The sequence below is a fragment of the Belonocnema kinseyi genome, chromosome 8, assembly GCF_010883055.1.
Source record: "Belonocnema kinseyi isolate 2016_QV_RU_SX_M_011 chromosome 8, B_treatae_v1, whole genome shotgun sequence".
Taxonomy (NCBI): domain Eukaryota; kingdom Metazoa; phylum Arthropoda; class Insecta; order Hymenoptera; family Cynipidae; genus Belonocnema; species Belonocnema kinseyi.
The window spans coordinates 43390724-43412570 of record NC_046664.1 but is presented as its reverse complement, the minus strand read 5'-3'; the positions used below and the strand labels follow the sequence as shown (position 1 = coordinate 43412570).

The 21847-nt window shown below is 33.3% G+C and overlaps 1 protein-coding gene across 2 annotated transcripts in view; it reads left to right on the top strand.

Moving 5' to 3' along the window:
- Window positions 1-21847, top strand: part of LOC117178122 (probable G-protein coupled receptor Mth-like 1) — a 264166-nt gene that overhangs the window by 213605 nt on the left and 28714 nt on the right. For both annotated transcript variants that reach the window (XM_033369377.1, XM_033369376.1), the window contains exon 5: window positions 3801-3985. In XM_033369377.1, the coding sequence (XP_033225268.1) occupies window positions 3801-3985 (185 nt within the window). The remainder of the gene's footprint in view (window positions 1-3800; window positions 3986-21847) is intronic.

The window sequence follows — 21847 nt, the reverse complement described above, 5'->3', positions numbered from 1 at the left end:
TCTCTGCCTTTCACCTTCCATCTATATCTTATCTTACTTCCCCTCTCTCTTTCCCATCCGAAAACTTCCTCATTTATCCTACTTCGAATCCGCCACCACCCGTAACTTTCCATATTGTCCTTCCCTTCCTCTAAATTCCTCTCTTCTCCCTTCCCCTACTGCTCATCCCCTCACCGCCCTCAATTTCTCGAGATCCCCTACCTTCCCCTAATTCTACTCCTCTCACTTTCCCTCCCAAGAAAAAAATACGACGGTGCCCGAAGCTGAAAAACTGTAAAAATTAAAAAAATTGTATGAGAGGAAAGCTCAATTACTTAATAATTAATAAGCTACTAATGTTTGCATATCAATTTGTTTTAGAATCGCTCATATCGGAGCGATTTCAGTACATTTTTTTCGGCAATGGTGTGTATTTTTAAGCGCAATGATTTTTCCTCATCTAGAACTTACAAAATTTTATTATAATTATGTTGCTCGGGTCATTAAAATACATGTTCAAGGACCGTTGTTTTTTGCACAAGGAGTTTCTAAAATTATAAAGTGCTTATGTTTGTGATTTTACGAATTTTTATCTTTAAAGCTGTTTGTTTCTTTGTGAAGGGAGTTTTCCTCATCTCCATGTTTTAAGCTTTTTGATATTTTATTCGGGTTGCGTTTGCTTATTTATTTTCCATAGAGTTCATTTAAATGAGTTTAGCACCTCTTAAATTGATTAATAATAAAAAATAAATTTGCCCAGACTTAGCGCAGATTTTGAACCCACTATAAAACTACGTAGCTTCCAGATATTTGATCGCACAATCAATTTTTAATACTTTAAATTTGGAAATAATGATCGGAAAAAGGAGTAACTAAGGAAAAAACGAGGAAATTCTGGGAATTATTTACCTAAGATTTGAGTTTCCACCCTACTGTTCCGAGGTAATTTGTTGTATCACTTTTTTAAATAAGTATTTTCAATGCAAAATATAATAAACTTGACTGAAATGAATACTGAAAAAGACTTCATGATCTATTTTCCACGGTTTTCTCGTTTTACTTTATAAAAAACAGTACGAAACACGAAGCACACTCTTCACCTTACTCATATCAAACTTTCGAATTGAATTCTGCAAGACTACGGTCCATCGACTATTTTCTCAGCTCCTATTTCTCATGCATGCAAGCCAAGTAATATCTCCCAACAGGAGTGAAAAATTGGATTAAAATTGTAATTCCATATCGAACAAGTTTTTCAATCCTGAGACTGGCTGCTTTCTGGTCACGTTCCCATTGGATTTCGATTTCCCGGTACGTGTTGCCCTGCTAAGTTGGTACATATTGCATCCTTTAGATTTTGCCACAAAAATGCTTAGTGACTAGGATTTGTAAGAGCGACAATAACAATTCTTGCGGAAATATCGCGGCACGGTAATCTCACTAATAACATTCTCTGCTATCGCCAACGGTAGCAACGTCATGCAGTCGCAGTTTCAAAATGAGGCTCGTGCGAAACTCGTATTCCCACATTTTTTCCTTTTTTATCTTCATTTTTTTTTCTCCACATATACTATGTTAGGGAAGTATGCCGGGAATTCATTCGGATTAAGTGCGGCTGAGATAATTGTTCTGACGTCATGGCGTGTCCAAGTACTAGTTTCGAACAAACGTGTAGTTCTAGAAGAATGCTCTTGATTCAATTAACCTCCTTCGTGTTTCATCATTTTCATTGTTGACAGAATCTACACGATGGTTTGTTACGGTTTTTGTGATATCGAAAAGAAATAGATTTTGAAAGGAGTGGTTATATAATTTCAGGTATTTGTCTAGCAATTACATTTTTGAAAAGAAACTTTCGCTATTTTCTCTTAAATATTTTGACTGAAAGAAAACCTATAATAAGTTTCTATATTTTAAGATCTCTCAGTTTAAAGTTGCAAAGTGAATGATTAAAACTATTGAAAATTAAACTAAGGGTTTCGTAGCCTATTAAGACATTAATCAAAACGCTCAAATGCTCCCATAATTCCTCTCCTTTCAATTCCCCTACTATCCCTCCCTTACTTTCTGCTTCAATCCTCCTCACTTCCCATACTTCCTCTTCTCTGACTTCCTACAATCCTCCTCTACTCACCTTCCACTCCCATACTCTCCCTTACTTCCTTTCTATCCCACCCTGTTTCGTCTTTCGCCTCCCCTCACTTTCCCTTCTTTACCACCCATGTTTACTTACCCTACTTCCAATCCTCTCTCTTTCTTTATCTCATTTCTCGCCCTTCATCTCTCCTCAACTTACCTACATCCCTCCCACCCACCACATCCTCTACTTCCTCTCACTTTCCCTCACTTTCCCTGTTTCCACTAACTTCCCCTAATTCCACTCCACTTACTTCCCCAACTGAAAAAAAAAGTACGATGGACGGACACCTAACCGAAACTATAAGGATTTCTGCCCGAAAACCGAACCGAAAAAATTGAATAAGAAATGTTCAAAAATAATTTTTTTTTAATAATCAAGACTTCTGAAACTAACAAAATCAAATCTGAAAGTCTTGTATAATATGATGACAATTTCCAAATAGGTTGGTGGCATCTAAATTGTATAATTAACAAATTTTCTTTTGTAATTTTTATTCAAAACTGAAGAGAATTGACCAATTAAATGTTAACATTCAGCATTTCGACGTAAAAGCTTTTAAAGTTGAAAAATGTAAAATATAAAGTGATAAAGATTGTGCAATCCTTCGTATTGAAATTGTCGAAATTTATGATGATTGTGAAACCTACAGCTGTATTCGAAAATAATCACAATAAGATGTGCTTTGGAAGTTTGCACATGTCACTGAAAGAGCCCTTTGGTTTCGAGTAATTAAAATTTGTATTATTATGTAAATGTGCAATTAAGCGCATTCGAGATGCTTAAATGCTCCCAATTTACTTAAAAGGGGAAAGCTGAAATTACATGAAATTAGAACATTGGAAAGGTCGATTTTACGAAACTCTCTGAGCAATGAAAGACTGAAGAACATCAACTGCAGGATGTAATTTGGTTACACCGACGACAAACTCGGCTCGGCAACCATTTAATTTAGCTAACAGTCTAACGAAACGGTTTAATCTCATGTAGAGAATGATGCTCGTCCATAAATCAAACATGTTCTTTTTCTACCTGCGTAAATAAAATTCGAAACCCGAACACACCTTTTAACTAATGAGTGCACACTGATATTTCTCGCTTGAGCACTTTACGAAAATTAAATTTCCAGCCTCGTTTTCAACTCCGTTTACTATAGTTTAAGCGTAAAATATTATAATCCTAAAGTCACTAAATCATGAAAATATATCACAAACTGAAATACCATACAGCAGGGGGCTTTGCCGGATGAATTTTCGACCAAAAGATGAATTTCAACCAGTTGAGTTAAATGAAGAAAAAAGTATTTTTTCATCAAATATTTGAATCTTCAACTAAATAGGTAAATTTTCAATGAAGAAAGATGAACTTTAAATCTACTATAGAAATTTTCAATTAAAATGATGAATTATCAACGAAACATGTAATTCGATGTGACAGTTAATATTTCCAAAATGTATTTTAATTTGGCATTAAAAAACCTGCTTAATTCAACCAAAAAGACGAATTTTTCACGAAACGGTTGCATTTTTAAGCCAAAAGGATTTTATATTTACAACCGGGGAAAATTCGGGAATTTAGTGGGCGAAAATTTGTAGACATCCTATAAATTGTTTATTCTGTACACTAACTGGTTTCTCTAATAGTATTATTTGTTCAACTAACGTTCTTAATTTTATTTTTCCAGGGATTTGAGACCCGCAAGTTTGGAAAAGGGCCAGGAGACTTTAAGACTAAGAGTCTATGCGGCTTACGCCTGGGGCGGACCCCTTCTAGTTGCAGGATTGGCAGCTGTTCTGGACCATCTTCCCGCGAATCCTACATCCACCTTCCTCAGACCACGTTTCGGTGAAAAACGGTGCTGGTTCTATGGTGAGTGAAATTTCGATGTCTATATTCCCCCAGGCTCAGTTTGCACGTACATATTTACAAACTACAGTCTCTTATACACGTGTATTCACTGCCTGGCCTTGAAACATTTCCAATATTCAGTCTAAATTACAGCTTCAGACTCTTCAGATGACTTTTTTTTATAACAAAGAGGCAAACCTGTTTCTAATTCGAAGGTTAAACCTTCAGTAATACTATAAAGATATTCTTAAAAAGAAGGAAGTGATCGCTGGAACTGTTAAATTTGAAAAATTCTCGGAAACACCTAAAATAGAAAATCTTGACCCATTATCACTTCTTCCCTCTCTTTCACAAAGTTTCGGTTCATAATTTAAGAACCATAAATAAAAATTCAAGACACTTTGATAGTGATTATTTTGGATGATACCAATTTCAAATATATCATGAAAGATTCATTTACCAATTTTTTCGATTTTAAGAACCTCGTCTGCACATTTATATACGTAAAAATTACAGAGAGAAATTCCATTCAATGTTTATAAGAAACCCATATGATATAAAAAGTTTTTAATAATAAATAAAATCCGCTTTTAATCTTCGATTTCACTTAAAATTGAACTACTGAACCGCTTTGATTCCTTTATAAATAAAATAAATACAATTTCTCAATGATGTTCCCCAAACTTCGTTCCGAAGACTGGAAGCAATTCCTTCGAAATTTATCATTTAAGTTACAGTTCGAATGGATAGGTCCCAAGATTCCAATAGGTAGATGATAATGATCCCCCATATCAATATAGAATTGAATGTGATTATGGACTTTTCGCAGTATTGTGATCCAATTTTGGATCAAATCATCCTTAGGACTTACTCTACAATACTTTTTATAAGTACAACTCTCTGAAATAAGAATCCCCCTTCAAAATAATATCGACATTGAAAAAAGGATTCGGTTCTAATCATCTCGAAATTAGACTTTAGAATCGTCAGACGCTGCAATTTTCTTTCGTCTGGAAAACAGGGGAGATTCTCTCTTCTGAAGAGGCTTTCTAACAGAACAATCTGAACATAATCTCTTGTAAAAGGAGCTTACGTTCATTATGGTTGCTGAAATTGGGATCGATATGTGAAGTCCCTCGAAACTAAATTTTCAATAATAGCTGACTGCAGATCCTATATGTACTTCATAATGCGTTGAGCAGAAATAAGGGGGATAACAATGCACTCTTTATTCTTTATCTTCAACTCGGGGAGAGTATTGCACTGTAGGCGACTGGCGAGCCTTGTAGTTACAGACTGTTTAACAACACAGCTCGTAATCCGTAGTACACTACCTACCCCGTAATCCCACGTGTAGGTTGTACGAATGTCTGTACCATGACTGTTCTGTGTGGAACCCCTACATCTAGTCTGTGAACATTAACGAAGATCCTAATAATACCCTATATTGCCCACACATGCGTTGCCGTAGAATAAAACACCCTCTATGAGAAAAAATGAAAAAATCTGCATTTCTTGCAGCTTACATTTGTGCAAAAAGCGAAAAATGAACGTATTTACTTTCCGTAGTAGTCGGACATCAGGTGGGATTATATAAAATATTAGCAGTCCCTGTTATGCATCCTTTATATTTTCTTTACAGAGCTGACTAAGAACCGAACTTTAAAGAGCTGCAATAAAGTCTATAAGTTATGACTTAATGTCTCTGTTTAGAAAATTAAAAATTATTAATACTCTATAATGCGCAGTTTTCCACGTATGCGCTACCGCAGAATAAAACACCCTCTACAAGAAAAATAAAAAAATCTGCGTTTCTTTCACTTTAAATTTCTGCAAAAAATAAAAAGTGAACGTATTTGTTTTCAGTAGCAGTCGGGGACCAGCTGTATTATTTGATGTGGTTGTACTAGAATTAAAACATCTAACCACTAGACTTCTCACTCTTGACCCCTTTCTCCTTTTTCTCCTGAATTAAAAAACCTCCTCTTTTTTCCATGTTCTCTTTTTTCTTGACTTAAATTTGAGCTGAATCAATAGAACCCAGTAAGAAAGTTCAATTATTCTTGCTTGAAAGTTAATTCTTTTTTATTGAAAATTCCACTCTTATATTTTCTCTTCAGAATTTCTCTCGCTCGATTAAAAATTCTTCTATTGGTTAAAAATTTAATTATTTTGTGGACGATTCAATTATTTTGTTGAAAAGTCTATCTTTTTGTTATAACTCATGAATTTTAAGCGTTTCATATTTAAGACAATCTGGTGGTTGAATTAGTTTTATGTAGAAGAACGTATGTCCCTATTTTTGTGAGAAATCACCGTGTTTCCCCGGATTTGAGGTCATTTTGGGCTGTGAAGTCTGAGACACGATGAACAGTAAAAAAAATCCAAGACTTGGCCATATCAACCCGATATTTTTTCCGAAAGAACTTTTTATCAAAATATTGTTAAGCACGATAAAAGTGTTGTGAGTACCTAGAAATTAGTAATCTATTTTGCAGAATAGCGAGGAGAACAATCTCCGGAAGAAATTTTAACTAAATCCTAAAAAGAAAACCTAGTATACAATTTGTAAAGAAAATCCTCTAGCAACAATTCCTTGTCTTTCTCTCAGCTGATTCTCCTTTCTTTTCCTCAGTGCTTTTTAAAGCTCGAAAACGAGTTGCTCGGCGATGTGCGATCACAAAAAGAGTCATTCCTGCGGTGGTAAATCAAAATAATGGTGTCCTATGGGAAAAGTGGTTGACTATTGCGAGTTGTTTCGCGGTGACACAATGCTCTGTACTCAAGAGAAAATACTCGATGGTAGTGGTGATGGAAGGGAGATGGAAAGGGGATGAAAGGGGTTAGAGAAAGAAAGGGAGAAACACCCTACGCACTCTCTACACTCTCTGGAGTTATACACCCCATAACAACACGAGACGATGGGGTAGAGAGATAAACCTGGCGCCAGTGAGTTCAACCCCTCAATGCGAATTTCACCCTCTGCAGCATACCTCTCTAAACCTACTACAGTTCCTCCCATCTCTTTTCACCTCAACGTTCTAAACCCCCTAGTTGGTACCTCTTCAGTACCCATCATGAGCAACCCCGTACCACATCGGATGATTCCTACCGCGTTTGAGTACTTCATTCTCGGAAAAGCAGAATTGAATCCGGTGATGAAGAGGTGTTAGGATTCGAGGAGACAAAAACTGTAGCTGCAATTTATTTCGGATTATACGTCTCTTAATAAAGGAAGGTTTAATAAAGGAAGGAAGGGGTCACGCTTCGTTTCACGAAAGAGTTTAATGTAATTATCTTGATTGAATGGCTGGCAATTTTGCTGGACGAGAGACGAGATGAACGAAATTGGGAATCCTCTCTCGAACAATTAGGAGATAGGGAAAAAACAAGGATTATCGAATGCTAAACAGGTGGTTAAAAGTCGATATTTAAAGAGCGAAAATGGAGATTAATTATTGTGATGTTTTTCGGGGTCTTATTAATTACACTGGTCAATAAAATATCACCTATGTGACATTTGTGACAATGAAAACATCAACAACTGTCACTTTGATAGAAGAAAAACCATTTTAAAACAAAACAAACAAAAACATTACTGCGAATATAATCAAAATTATTATAATATAATATAATAATAAGGTTTAACAAATGTATGATTAAGTAGAATTTTAGAAAGGGTTATTTAAGATATCATAAGACGTTACCAGAAAAACTATTAAAAATAAGCACTCACTGCTTTTGCAACAAGAACTTTTAATAACTAATCATATTTCAATAAAACAACACGGCGCTTAACGAATAAATTAATACAATAGGTTTTAGAAAGTATAAATAAATAACTTATTCTATAACACATTAATAGTTGATTCGCTTTTTCCAGCAAATAAAATTTAATGAAACCCAAATAAATTTTTCCATTAAAAGTTATCGCCGATGTTTGGAATCTCCCTCTTTGATTGTGAAACATGTATTGATATCAGAAATGAGATCGTCAACGTTGACATTGCAGAGTGAGCGGACCGTGTACAGAGGGGTTGAAATCGAAACCGCCCAGTTATTTTGTATACCAAGGGGTGGATCAAATCCGCACGCAGTGTCAAAAAGCCTTATTTACATCTGAAGTTCTTTGTACATAGGACTATAATTTCCTGACTTTACGGATGCTGGTCCTGGGAAAAAATCCTTAACGACTCTAACTTTGGTCATATGCCAAAGTCCTATTGAAATTGTATCTTTTTTTTATCATAATCCGTTATATGAAGAGACATTTGCATGTCTATGGGACTTCAGTCTGATTTAAAAAGAAAAATTAACAATGAAAGCTATATCAGAGTGACCGCAGGTCAGGGAAAAGTAAGGGAGTTTTGTTGCTAAGAGAGAGGCAGGGAAAATAATTGACAAATAATAATAATTTGAAATTTTAATTTAAAAAACAGGGAATTTCTTTCAGAAGCACTTTAAGTTATTGTCAAGAATAGTCAGGACTGCCAGAAAACTCACTTTTAATATTTTATTTTTCAAATCACTTTTGAAAAATAAAGGCATATTAAAGGCATCATATTTCTCTTGAATCCTTTAAAAATATTTGAGGATATTTTGAAAGATTCAAAAATATTTTATAATGTTTCCCATGATTTCAGGAAAAATCGGATGTCATGTAATTTCACGGAATTTTATAATATTTTAGCGGATTTTAAAGTATTTATTCACAATAATTGCGAAGGATTTTGTAGAATTGCAAAATTTTCAAATATTTCAAGATATTTCTAAAGACTTAAGAATATTTTGTAAGATTACAATTAATTTTCAATGGATTTGAATAATTTGAAGGGATTCCAAGGGTTTTAAAACATTTTAGGGTAGTTTTAAACATTCAAAGGAATTTTCACTTGGTTGAAATATTTAATGATATTTTGAAATATTCCAAAGCATTTTCAAATGATTTAAAGAATTTAACTGGAATCTTATTTGAGTCTTAGGAATTCATTCCAAATTCGTTAAAAATGAATCTAGAAATGTTATAAATCTGTTAGAAATTTCATCGAATTGTTTTAAATTCTGCTAAATTCAAAAGAACATTAGTCACATTATTAATGCTAGAAATGTAAAAAAATATAATGTTAGAAATTAGTCACTTTTGGTCGCTTAACGTTTTTACGGCCTAAGACATAAATTAAATATTTGAAAATAAAAATAGAAATTTTTTTATTCCATTCATAACAGGTTCTATATTAATAGTGAGAGAAAATAAAAAATTTGCCGAAATTCAGGGGATTTTAAAACGAAGTTTAAGGGCCGCCCATTATGTCATCTCGTACAGTTCTTAATATGCAATGACATAAATATATGAAAGTGGACGTAATTAAATGATCTCTGCAGACAATGAGAAATGAAAGGGAATTAAACGAATTCAATATTACTAAACAGTAAACATGTTTTCTTGATTAATGGATCTCATTTCTGCATTTTATTTATGAGTTTCATTAATGGGTTTCATTAATGTCTTCCATTGCATTAGGCAGCTTAGAACTTCTATAACGGATCCTATTAATATACGCAATACCACGGAAATGGAACCCCACTTCTGGTCGCTAATCTTTACAATCCTATCAAGGGTCACGTACGTCGTCTATTGCGGGTTCAGCGAGCCGGGATTTTTTTTTCAAAACCCGTTTTCTTCTGCGGCAAACCCTGAAATAGCGGATTCGAATTGGATTGACTTTTTTCACGGCTTATGTGAGGGAAAACGTGCTTTGATAGAAAGAGCAATCGGGAAGACGAGGTCTCGCCTTTCAAATCAAAAGCAGGCTTGTAGCTACTTTTTATTCTAAAAATGAATGGAACCCGTAAGATTAATTACTACTGCATTCTGTTGTAACTCTCGCTGCAATCCCACACAATAATTTACAAAACTTTTTAATCCACCCGTAAGAAAAAATAATATAGGAAAGTCAGTATAGGTCACTATCACTATCACTATAATAAATTTCTTATAATTTTTTCGCGATTCTAGAAAAGTAATTATAGAGAATTATTATAAGCAAATCAGTACAGAAATTTCAATGGTAATAATATTGAAAGAGTTGATGCAAAAGATCGAGAAAGTACACACGAAAGATTTATTTACCATTGCATTTCATCAGATTTCATAGCAATTTCTCGTGATTTCAAAGATTTCAAAAATATCAAGAGATTTTAAGGCTTTACAAAATATTTCAACAAATGTTTAATTTTTTAGGGACTTCCACAGAATTGAAGGTTTTAAAAGAATGGTATGGGATTTCTAAACATTTTTATAAACTGTAAGTAATTCCATGGGATAACTTGTGATTTTTTAATGGATTTAAAACATTTTAAAGGTTTTTAAGGTATTTCACAAGATTTAATGAATTTTATTAACGGATTTTAAGTTATTTTAAACGACTAAGTAGAACTTCCGCAGATATAAAAAATGTTTAGGAATGCCAACGAATTTGGTAGAATTTTCAAAAATGTTAAGGAAAACATTCACAAAAACATTATACTAAGGAATATCAAGAGATTCTATAAGGTTTTCATATATTTCAATTAAATGTAAAGCGATTTTTAATATATCAAGGAAATTCACAGACTTTCTAAAAATATTGTGGAATATTTGTCAAATATATGCAATCTGACAAATATAGTATACACCCAAAATATGACTAGTTAACCCCTCACTAAAAAGCTAACCAAATATTAATCTTTTCTTTCCTTAACAAAAACATAACAAAAATGAAATAGTAAAAAGAGAGTGAGAGTAAATATTGATACAATTCTACTAGCTGCAAAATAAAAGTACTAGAGGCTACTCTCGATTCTCTAACCTTGAACTAGAATCTAACCCTAGATAAATATTCTATTTCTATCGATACATGAAATATTAGATTACATCTGGATCTATTAAAAATATCTGAACGTTTAGCAGAGATGTCTAGAAACAACAATGTTAAGAACGTGAAAGAAAGAAAAGCGATATTGAATTTATGAAATTGAATATGACGTTGAGCCTTGATCTAACTTTAATTACAAAAGATAATTTTCTTTATGACAGAGTCGCTTATACAAAGAAGGTTTCCTCTGAGGAATTTTTTTCCATAAAGCATCAAAGATATACCAAATCCTTGGCAATTTTTATTTTATAAATTGCTTCAATAAAACCAGGAGCGCGAAGAATTTAGGCTCTCTAGAAATACATCAAGGAAAGATGAGAGCCCTTCCTGATCATCGAGATCTGCAATATTTGGAAATAAAAATTCACTGACCTGAGACCTGAAACATCAAAATTCTACCACATTTTTCTTCTTCATATTAAAAAATGTCTGCAAAATTACCCTAACTTGGGGATTTACAATTTTATTTCTGATGATATTACAATTTTATGTCTAAAAATACCAAGAAAGTAGCAATTTATTTTATCAAAAGTTTACACTAATTTTGGGATGTAAAATATTTAATTATTAACTCACTTTTAACCCTTAATGTTCCAAAAATTCCGCAAAACCATACTCTAATTCCGGGATCTAAAATTTTGTTCTGGATAATAGGAGCATTAATTTACGAAAAAGATTCTCAATTTCGGAAACTAAAATAATATTTACTGACAATAATTTGATACCACAAGAGCATAAAACAAGTTTCATGATCCCCACAGTAAATATGAAAACCATACCATGTTCAACCTATATCATTTAAAAATTCCGCAAATCTACCTCAACCGTGGGTCCTTTCTAATTTTATTTTCTAAAATATTAAAATTTGATAACATTAAAAATGTTATCCTTCGAACACGTGAGCATAACGCCCTTTTTCAACATAAAATTTCAAAATTCGGCAAAAATATACCTCATAACCTTAGAGCCTACATTGTTATTGATGATAATAGAAACATTTTATGCAAAAGAATCCCAAAAATTCCCATAAACATTTAGGATTTTCCCTAATTCCAGCCCCTACGGCTATCAGGAATAATGAAAAAAAAAATACTAAGTTTCGAAATTAGAGTAACTTTTTTTATTTTAAAAGTTCAGTGTTGAAAAAGAGGTGTAACCCTCAAGTTTTAGGGCGATATAACTTTTGGTGAGGATTTTTGGCAGCAGATGCTACTTTTATCATCAATAAAATGTTATGCCTTGAAGTTGTGGAATTTTTACCCTATTTTCATGAAAGTTTATGGGATCCACATGCGTTAGGAAAGAGGTCGGAATCTGTTTCAGGTATAGCTTGTTGGTTTATATATCACTGTTTTCTGCCATAAAATCAAAGGTTACCTGATGTCTTTTTTTATTTCTTTTTGTACATTTTGCAAGCTTCAGTCTCATTTTAAACGGTCGATAAAATTACATTGCCAATTAATGGAAATGTAGAAAAACATTCTTGCTTATGGTGTCTAGTGGACCGGGAAATCGGGAAAGCTCGGGAATTTCCCTGAACCGGAAAAAAACTAAAATGACTATATCCTGGCTCATCTTGTCGTGAAAACCTATAGCTTGCAACTTATTTAAGATAAAAAAGTAACTTTTATATAATTAACATTAAAAGAACTTTCAAGTAATCACCGATTAACAGGCGGTGTTATACTCGTGATCCATAATGTAGTTTCGATTAATGTTTATCACTTCTGTCTGTGACTAAGGATAAGTTTGTTTGTTTCAATAAATAAATAACTATCAAATTACAAAAAGACATTTTGAATTTGATCTGGGGGAAAACTGTGTTTAGGAAAAAAACTGGGAAAAGCCCGGAAATTTCAAATTGGCTGATCTATAGTCACCCTCAACTTTTTGGTAACAACCCTTATCTCTTTCCAGGGCTTTGCCCTGAAAACGCTCGCAAATACATTTAATGGGATCCTGGAATGATAAAAAAAAATAATAAAATGAAAAAAGGGATGAGTCAAGCTGACTCGTGCCGTTATCGGGCAACTCGAATAGTGCGGCTCAACCCCATAGTGTAGCGAGAAGTGCAATCTGCCAGAAGCACGCAAGCTACCATGGCCAACCCCATAGCCAGTTATCTGCGTGCTGTACATCCACAAACAAACCCATAAATAAAGACCCCATAGCTTCATGTAAGTCAAGGGTGGCTGCAGCTCAGAGAGAATCTGCAAATCAGAGAAGAGTCAGGAATTTTGTTGTTCAGCGAAAGTCAGGCAAGAATCAGGGATTTTGAAAAAAACTGCAAAAGTCAGGGAATTTTGGTAAGAAGTACTCAAAGTAACTGTCAAGAATAGGATCTTTCAATTGATTTCAGTAATTTAATAGGATTTTAAGGGGTTTAAAACATTTTAGGGTATTTTTCAAGATTTCAAGGGATTGTATAAGATTTGAAGGTATTTTAATACATTTTCCAGGATTTTAGAAAATATCATCCACTCAGAAACATGGTCTCATGTGACTAAAGGATGTTCCTTGACCTAGGTAAATGTAATTTCCTCTTAAATTTCAGTTTGAGAAGACTTTCATTTGTCTCAACAGGAATCCTTTTCCACCGAAAATTTTTGTTCTACAAATAACTTCAACTAACCTTGCAGCTTGGATGCTTTTAAATACACTTAATTCTACTCAATTAAATGGATTTTTGTTAGTTTTTGTTTAATTCATCCTAAACCGTCGCTCCAACACAGGTCGCTGATCAATCTCTCTAGCAATCAACCCAGGTGAAGAACTTCACAAAGTCACCATATGTCATAGGTCACACAAAAATACTCAAACTGACTGATCATTCCATAGTAAGATCCATAATCTTAACTCTAAACATCCAGCAAGTAAAGCTCTCCACGATTTAAAATTAAGTTTTATGGCAACCCTGTGTAAGAGTACAGAGACGACTCTAGAAATTACGGACTTATGTGCATGACCCATTTAGGGGAAGTCTGGTACTGGTTCATACGTCAACCCCACTCTGTCAAGGAGAGGCTTATTGTAAGTTATAATCCTTAAAAGGCATTTAACGGTAGTAACTTTCAATTAAGGCAGACTCAGATCGTGCCGCACGACACTCGCAAACTCACAATTGACGCGGGAAATTAGAATTTATATTGCGCGGCTGCGGCACGTGCCAATCTTCAAAGCAGCGCTTCGGCCGTTACATTTTTTTTCACCATCAATCTCGAAGCTATGCCTTATAATTCAGAGACCTATGTATTTGCAATTTGCTAGACGGTATGTATTTTAGTTTTATTGTTCATTTTGCGAAAAACTTCCGCAATCTCTTAGATGGGGACATTGACTTTTGTTCGGGATTGTTGAAATGAATTCAAGGTTTATTCAGCTGAATTCTAAATAATGAAAGGCTGATTCAATTGAATGAGAATTAATTTAGGGCCAATTTAATAAAATTCAAATAATTCTGTTGCTAATCCACTTTTAGGTAAAATAAACTAAATTATTTAGCTTACCTTTTCATTGAATTTACTTTAAACCAAGTTGAATTGACTTAGAATTGATTAAATTTTCATTTAATTTATCTTCAGTTCAGTTGAGTTTTCTTTGAATTCGGTTCATTTCTCCCTGTATTACCTAAGGAAAACAAATTTACCTACACTGAGAAAAAATGCTACATTTTCTCAATAAATATACCATTGAATCAATGTTCAAAATCAGATATTTTAGTGATTCAATAGTATATTTTATTCTGGAATGTAGAATTTTCTTCTCAATGTATAATTTATATCAATTAATTTTAAAGTCAACTTAATTAGATCACCACCCTATATAAATTTAATTCATGTCAATTGACCTTGGCTGTGGATACTTTTTATTTAATTGACCTTAGCTTTATTTAATTTAGTTAAATAGACTTTTAATTCTTTTGATCTACTTTCAAGTACAATTAATTTTATTGAATTCGAAAGAAACCTCGAAGATGGATTTTTTCACGCTTTTTTATTTTGTAGTTTATGAAACTAGAAAAAATTTTCCAAAAAGAGTTGGACCCATTGAAGCAGCGAAAGCTAAACGGTGGAACGTTTTGAAATCGTTTACTCTAAAATGTACTATTTAAATGAACGCAAATATTCTAAAATTTCAAAGCATTTAAACTAAATGAATGAAATACGTTTATCTAGTCGATTTTTTTAACAGTTCGAGGGTCAATATGGGATTTTCATAAGTATTTAATAAATGAAGATGTTATTGTCAACATTCAAAAGTACTATAATGCTACAAATGTTTTCTTTATCCTGGTAATTTCTGTTATTCTATTGTGAAATAAATACAAATACATGTAACGCCACCTTTTTTCACATAAAAGTTCATCAACTGATCGAATTACCTATACAAAGAAAATAATTTACTCAACCTGTTGTAAATCATTCTTCTAGAGTCTAGAAAGGTTTTTGCTTCTCCTGTAAAATTAGGTTGATTAGTTATAGTACCGTTTAGCTTTCCCCGCTTCAATTATGACTAGTTGTTTTTTGTGTGAGGCTTATTTGAATATTGTCGAAACGACTTGCATTTTATAAAAAAAACAATATTTTTATGATATTTTTAAAAACCAGTTAATGAGAAAACATGAAACTCTCTCATTCTTATGTATGAAAACTGTAATTTACTACAACTATTCGATAGCCAATAAGTTGAAAATTATAATTACTATTATTATGACCAATTTTACAAAAATAACTATTTAGCTGCGTTTTTTATAAACAAAGGTTGTTAGTAGAATTTTGTACATAAATCAATAATAAGCCGTATAGTTTATTATGAATACATAATCATATCGTGTACTCGGATCTCTATATTGCATTTTTAAAGCCAAAATTTGTAAAAGGTAATTTTGATGTTGAGTCCAGAAATATTGGAGAATTAATTAAAAAAGCTGAATTGGATGTGAAATCCAAATAAAGTATGGATTTATTGCACTGGAGTGATATCAAATAAGTATATAGTGAAAAACAAACATTTTTTTGCGAAAATTCCATTGCTGGTTATTAATCTATAAGCTTACTTTTTCATGACAGTTTTTTAGATAGATATTTATTCAAACAAATTTTTCTGAACAATTATAAAAATGTTTAATCGAAGACTGATTTCTGTTATTGAATTCCACTGTTAATTACATTTTTATCAGAATGATATATATTCTCTTTTGTAGACCAAATTTTGTATGTTAAAAGCACTTTTAAAACAAATTTGATTAAGGCAATGAGCCCTACTAGCTAAGGAAGTCACATTTTTCTAGATATTCTGGCGTGAAATTTAAATTGGAACATATTTGTTCCGTGCAAAATTACGATATTGATCAATGTTTTTATCTATTAGCATCATTTTCAAAATTTTAGAAATGACGAATTTTGTTTCCTAAAGGTGGGACACAAAGATATTAAAATAAAACCAGAAAATACCAAATTGTGATTGACAGCTATGATAAAAAACCCTACTCTCCATAATTGGATAACTTTTCTAAAATCAATAAATCAAGACATAGAAACCTCTTGTTAAAATTCCTCCCGGTCTCTAGCTCGTTAAGAAAATTTCCCATTCAAGTTTCGTACACACGGACAATTGGGCATAGGCTCTCTTAAAATAAAACTGGTCTCTCTAGGGTTTTTTTTGGCAGCTGCCTACGAAGCAAGGTGAGACTCTTGCCAAAATTCAAAACTTGAAACTTCCTTATTCGACTCCTTAATCCAGTCTTTCCTCCTCCAACGGAGTTCGACAAATTAGTGCGACATGTATAGAAAGCCAAAATAATCCAATTATCGCTTAGTTTCTCACTGTTTTAACTAGGTAGAGCACATTTTTTGCCGCTAAAATGGTTTATTTATTTGCTCTGATGCATATTCAAAGTTCCAAAAAACGTATTTGCATAGATTTGAGCCTTACCATCACATTTTAGAGAAAAGTGTACTAATTAAAATTAAACTAGACAAAATTCTGAGAAATTCTAAAAAAAACTATCTTCAGCAGGTGACTAGTTATGATCCTTTAAAAAACCGGCTTTTTTGTAAATTGGCTGAAAATCTTGAAATTCGTCTATTTACTTTAAGACCTGTTAGTTTTACCAAAAAATGTTCTGTGTATTAATTAAAGCAGACGTCAGTTATTGACCGACAGTGTCAATCGCGAAGGCCCTAATCCTTTACCGATTGACAGTAAGGACCCTAACCCTTTGTACAGTTCATAGAATTTCTGGAAACCGAAGGAAAAAATTATAAAAACTCTCTGTCAGCCAGGCACTTGTCGCGTCAGTCAACGCCTGTAGAAGATAGTGAGCATTGCAGGGCTTACCAGAAGTTAGTCATTGAGTGGCAGTGTCAGTAAGTCATATAGGTCCTCAAAAAATCTTCGTTGAACTCGACCCTGGTCCTTTACTTCCTTGTACACTGGGACCGCGATTTACCAGGGCTTTCGGGAGTACCCTCAATGGCTTTCCCTGTAAATAGGAGATCTTCGAACCGTTCTTCTTCTCCTTCTTGCTTTTGGCTTCTAATAGAGCCGAACCGGAAACTAGGCAACTCCGCTGTCCTCACATTCGCCTTTCTCTCGCCTTCTTGGATCACCTCATCTGGTATCTCAAGGTTGGGGAAAGCGCGGTCCCAGGCTACCTACCAACTGACCGTGACGACCCGTCAGTCAGGCACTAGCTGTGTCAGTCAACACTTGTCCAAAGTGGTAAGCTCTGATCTACCCAAGCATGATTTTTTGAAATTTTTTTAGAAATACTTTCAGGCCGCGACGTATTCATTTCTAGCGAAATTTGAATTTGCATCAGGAGCAGTAAATAAACCGTTTTAGCAAAAAAACGCATTCTACCTAGTTTAAACAGTAAAAATACCTTTTGTTGTATTAGATAGCAGGACTAACATAAGATGGGACCTGACAATATTCTAATGCTACGTGGAAAATGTGTACTAGCTCTCTATAGTGCCTATATATTCCATATTTTCTTGGTTTTGGCGGGTTGCCAATAATTGCTGTTTCGTCTGCTTATACCTCACCCCATGGCAACCCATAACAAACGTAAGTGAATTATGTCCACGCGTGCCATTCGATGCTTTATGGTACTGGCACGTCCAACTCGATTAGACCTCCGACCCTTTCATCCGCGCACACGCCAAAACGTTTGTATCAATTCGAAAGCAGTTACTTCCCGTCGCGTTGCTGTTTCAGAATAATGCTTTATTACTTGGCGGCTCGCACTTCGTTACTCTGATTTCATATCCGCATATATTCCTCCTCCTGATTCCTCACTCAATTTTTGTTTCAATTTTCCAAATTGCTTTATCCCATGCCTGTAATTACTTCTGATTCGTTCTGGGTGAATACTCGAGCGTCGAGCGGTAACTCAGTGAGAAAAATGTATCTCGTATATTACTTTATGACTGACGAGAGTACTGGAAAAAATTGGAGTGTCACAAACCAACTTTACATACGTATTCTGAAATGGAATACATTTGCAACATTCAGGGGGATTTGTATTAAATATTTACCACACTGGGACATAGATGCTTTTTTTATGTTATATATACTGTTTCCGGTTAAATTAGAATCTAAAGAAGCAAGTATTCAAAGATAGTAGGAAAATATAAACCAGATAATTATACCTTATATGTATACTTATATTTTCTCAGATAACCTAACAGGAAAGAATCAATTACAGAAGTATACTTACACAATAATACAAGAATCTGAATTTCAGTAGAGAAAGGCGGTTGACTTTCAGATGTAACTAAAAGGATCATTCGCTAGATGAAAGTCAATTGATGATTATAACAAGACTTTAAGTAACGTACTTGGTTGAAAGTCAACTGCATTATGTATGTGAAGTGTACTTTATAGATTAATTTAAGACAGAAAGATTGTTGACTTTCCGTCAACGCGCGTGCGTCTGAAATGAAACTTATAGGTTAATTTAAGTCAGCTGATTGTTGAAACACCAGGTACAGAACGTAAATCATCAATGCTTTTTTGTATCTTTTTTTAGCACATATAAACGATTATTCTATTCATAATAAAATCCGTTATAGATCTGAGTACATATATCAAAATAAGAAACGTAGACGAAACGACTATTCCATGAGATCATTGTTGATCGATACTATTCAGCTAGCGCTATCGACACCGTATGGGCTACTCTCAGCTGCTCTCCTGGCACCTCTTCTAAAATCGCCAAAATCAGTCTTAACTGTTTGCGCATATCCACATCGCATTTCTGCCAGCACAAATTAAATTTCAGAGTGCGCGAATGAAAATCATCCTAAACTCAACATACCTGTCAGTTAATCATCATATTACTCGTATAATCAGATAGGAGACACTGCACTTAAGTTCCATTCCTGGTTGAAATTAAGTGACTTGCTTAATTTAATGCAAAAATGAAATTCATCTACATTTAAAATTCATCTTCTCGTATTGCTGTGTACACTTAAGAATTTACAGTGGTGTATTATTATGTCATTATTTTCTAACCCTTGCTTTCACTATTCATAATCAATATTAATTGATGTACACATTCTTTAATCATACCTTTTGAATTTGTTTTGTTAAAGAGAGAAATCCATTTTTTTTTCAAATAGACATCTAATTTAAGAAATCGTGAAGAATTCTAGGATTTTAAAAAATAGCAAGAAGCTTTGTAGTCATGGGTAAATTTAAAGGTCTGTCACGATCCACTATAATCGATAGTGGATCTTTCAATTTCCATATGCACACTGGTGACTCAGGATTTTTCTTATTCCTCATGAGCCAGCATCCTCACATCCTCAATCCTCAGTGGATACTGCAGTACGTTCCAGGAATTCTGATATCGTCCTTGTCCGAAGACTTATGCACACTCTCGTTTAAGACTTCAAGATACATGCTTGTGGAAGCGAATGTGCTTGAGCGTGAACACTGAACAACCAGGAACTGAACCCAAGCACCAGGATAAGCGAGTACCAACGTGATCAACTGGTTTGCTAAAACTCCTTTCAGATATACCGCAGGGCTCCGCAAATACTCTTCAACACTTCGAGCCAAAATAGTCCAAGTACTCAGAATATTTGTTTAATCTAACCGACATGTTGGTTCAATGCAGTCAAAATTCTTCATGACTTCCTCATCGCAATGCTTCAACGCATGATGCAAACAGTCCAGAAAAGCCGTCCAGCACTTCTCCATAATTAGCTTTTGCACCCAAAAGCGCAAAACGGTTTCATGCAGAGTGCAAACGTTACCAAGTTTTTGAATAAACACTCAATATGTTGAATCAATAGATTGCGCGAATAAATAAACTAATTAATGCAGAATTACTATTTATACATGCTACCTCAGCAGGCAGGAATTTTAACCTGTGGAAACTGGAAGCGTTATAGAAGACTTGTTCCGAACGCAAGCTTAAAGTAAATAATTCCATTTTTATATGAAATAGATTACTTTTAACCCTGTTCTAGAATTTGTATCCGCTTTAATCAGAATATATTGCTTGTTTAACGGTAGATAATTTGCAATAAAACGTCCAGAGGGATAATTGATGATTCTGATGCTGATTCTAGAAATAATGATGAAAGTTTTGTTTATATTTTGCAAATCAATAATGATCAAGAGATTTTGCAGTCAAAGCTGTTATGGTTTATTGTTATATATTTATTGTTTAATACTTACTGGTGGAAATTGAGAAGCCGCATTCGATAACCGCCTATACATTTTGTTCGCCGAAAGAAAAAAGTTTGTCTTTCTACTTCAACTTGACTTAATTTAGTAAATTCTTGGGATTGCTTATGAAATTTACAGGAAACTTTCTTTGTGATATCCAGATGCTGACAGAGGAAATACAATACGAAAATTTTTGTTTAAAATGAAAGTTATTAATTTTTACTTGATACATTGCACAAAACATGCATGGAGTGTCTAGCGAATTCTGAGCAACAGTAAGCTTCTAGCGGGAAAGAAGTTCAAAAAAGTATAAATATGTTTTTTACGAAAAAGTAAGTTATAAAAAATCATCTTCCCCCAAGACGAAATATTATTTATCAGTCAGAATTTTATAAACTAAATTTTTTATTATAAATTATATTTCTGTTAAATCCTTTTTTATAATTATAGAGCAATTGAAATTCACGTTTCACCAATTATTTCATATTTTTATACCTTCAATTCTGACAAATAAATAATAATATGTCGTCTCGAGAGTACAATAATATGAAATAAAAGCTAAAAAAAAAATAATTTAAATTGCTCTGCAAGTACCAAGAAATATAATTTACAATAAATAATTTATTATGTTAAACTGCGACTAATAAATATCATTTTGTTTTTAGCTCAAAGCTAGCGCGACTCCACATGAGCTTAAATAAATGAATGGATGATTTATGCAATGTCTAAGGTAAACATGTATAACTTTGGTTTGCACAAAAATGTGGATTACTTAATTACTCGAACAGTCCTAGAACATCATAAAGAATATTTCCTGTCAATTTAATCAAAAGATTCCAAGAATTGGCACTTGTTGATAGCTTTACCAATGTAATAATTTGATCGCATTTGATCAATTTTCGTTTTTTATTACGTCCAAGGATTACATGGATTTTTAAGAGCTTGAAATAAAATCATTTTTACTATAATATAACTCTCAAATTTAAATTGCTCATCTTTTTAATCGATTAATTTTAAACATGTTTTGGGTTAACTTAAGTAATAATATGAATAATATATTGATTAAATTTCAATATTCCACTTCAAATTTTGCAACTTGAATCCATCTGTTCACAATACATCTCACTTTCGAAGGCCTCCAATTTTTAATACTTTCAATTTAAAACATGAAATTACTAAATTTTAAAAACACTAAATAATTGAAATTTTTCCACTTTCAATTATTTAAATTTATCATATTTTATTGTTTAAATCAGCTAAATTAAATTATTTAGTTTCCATTACT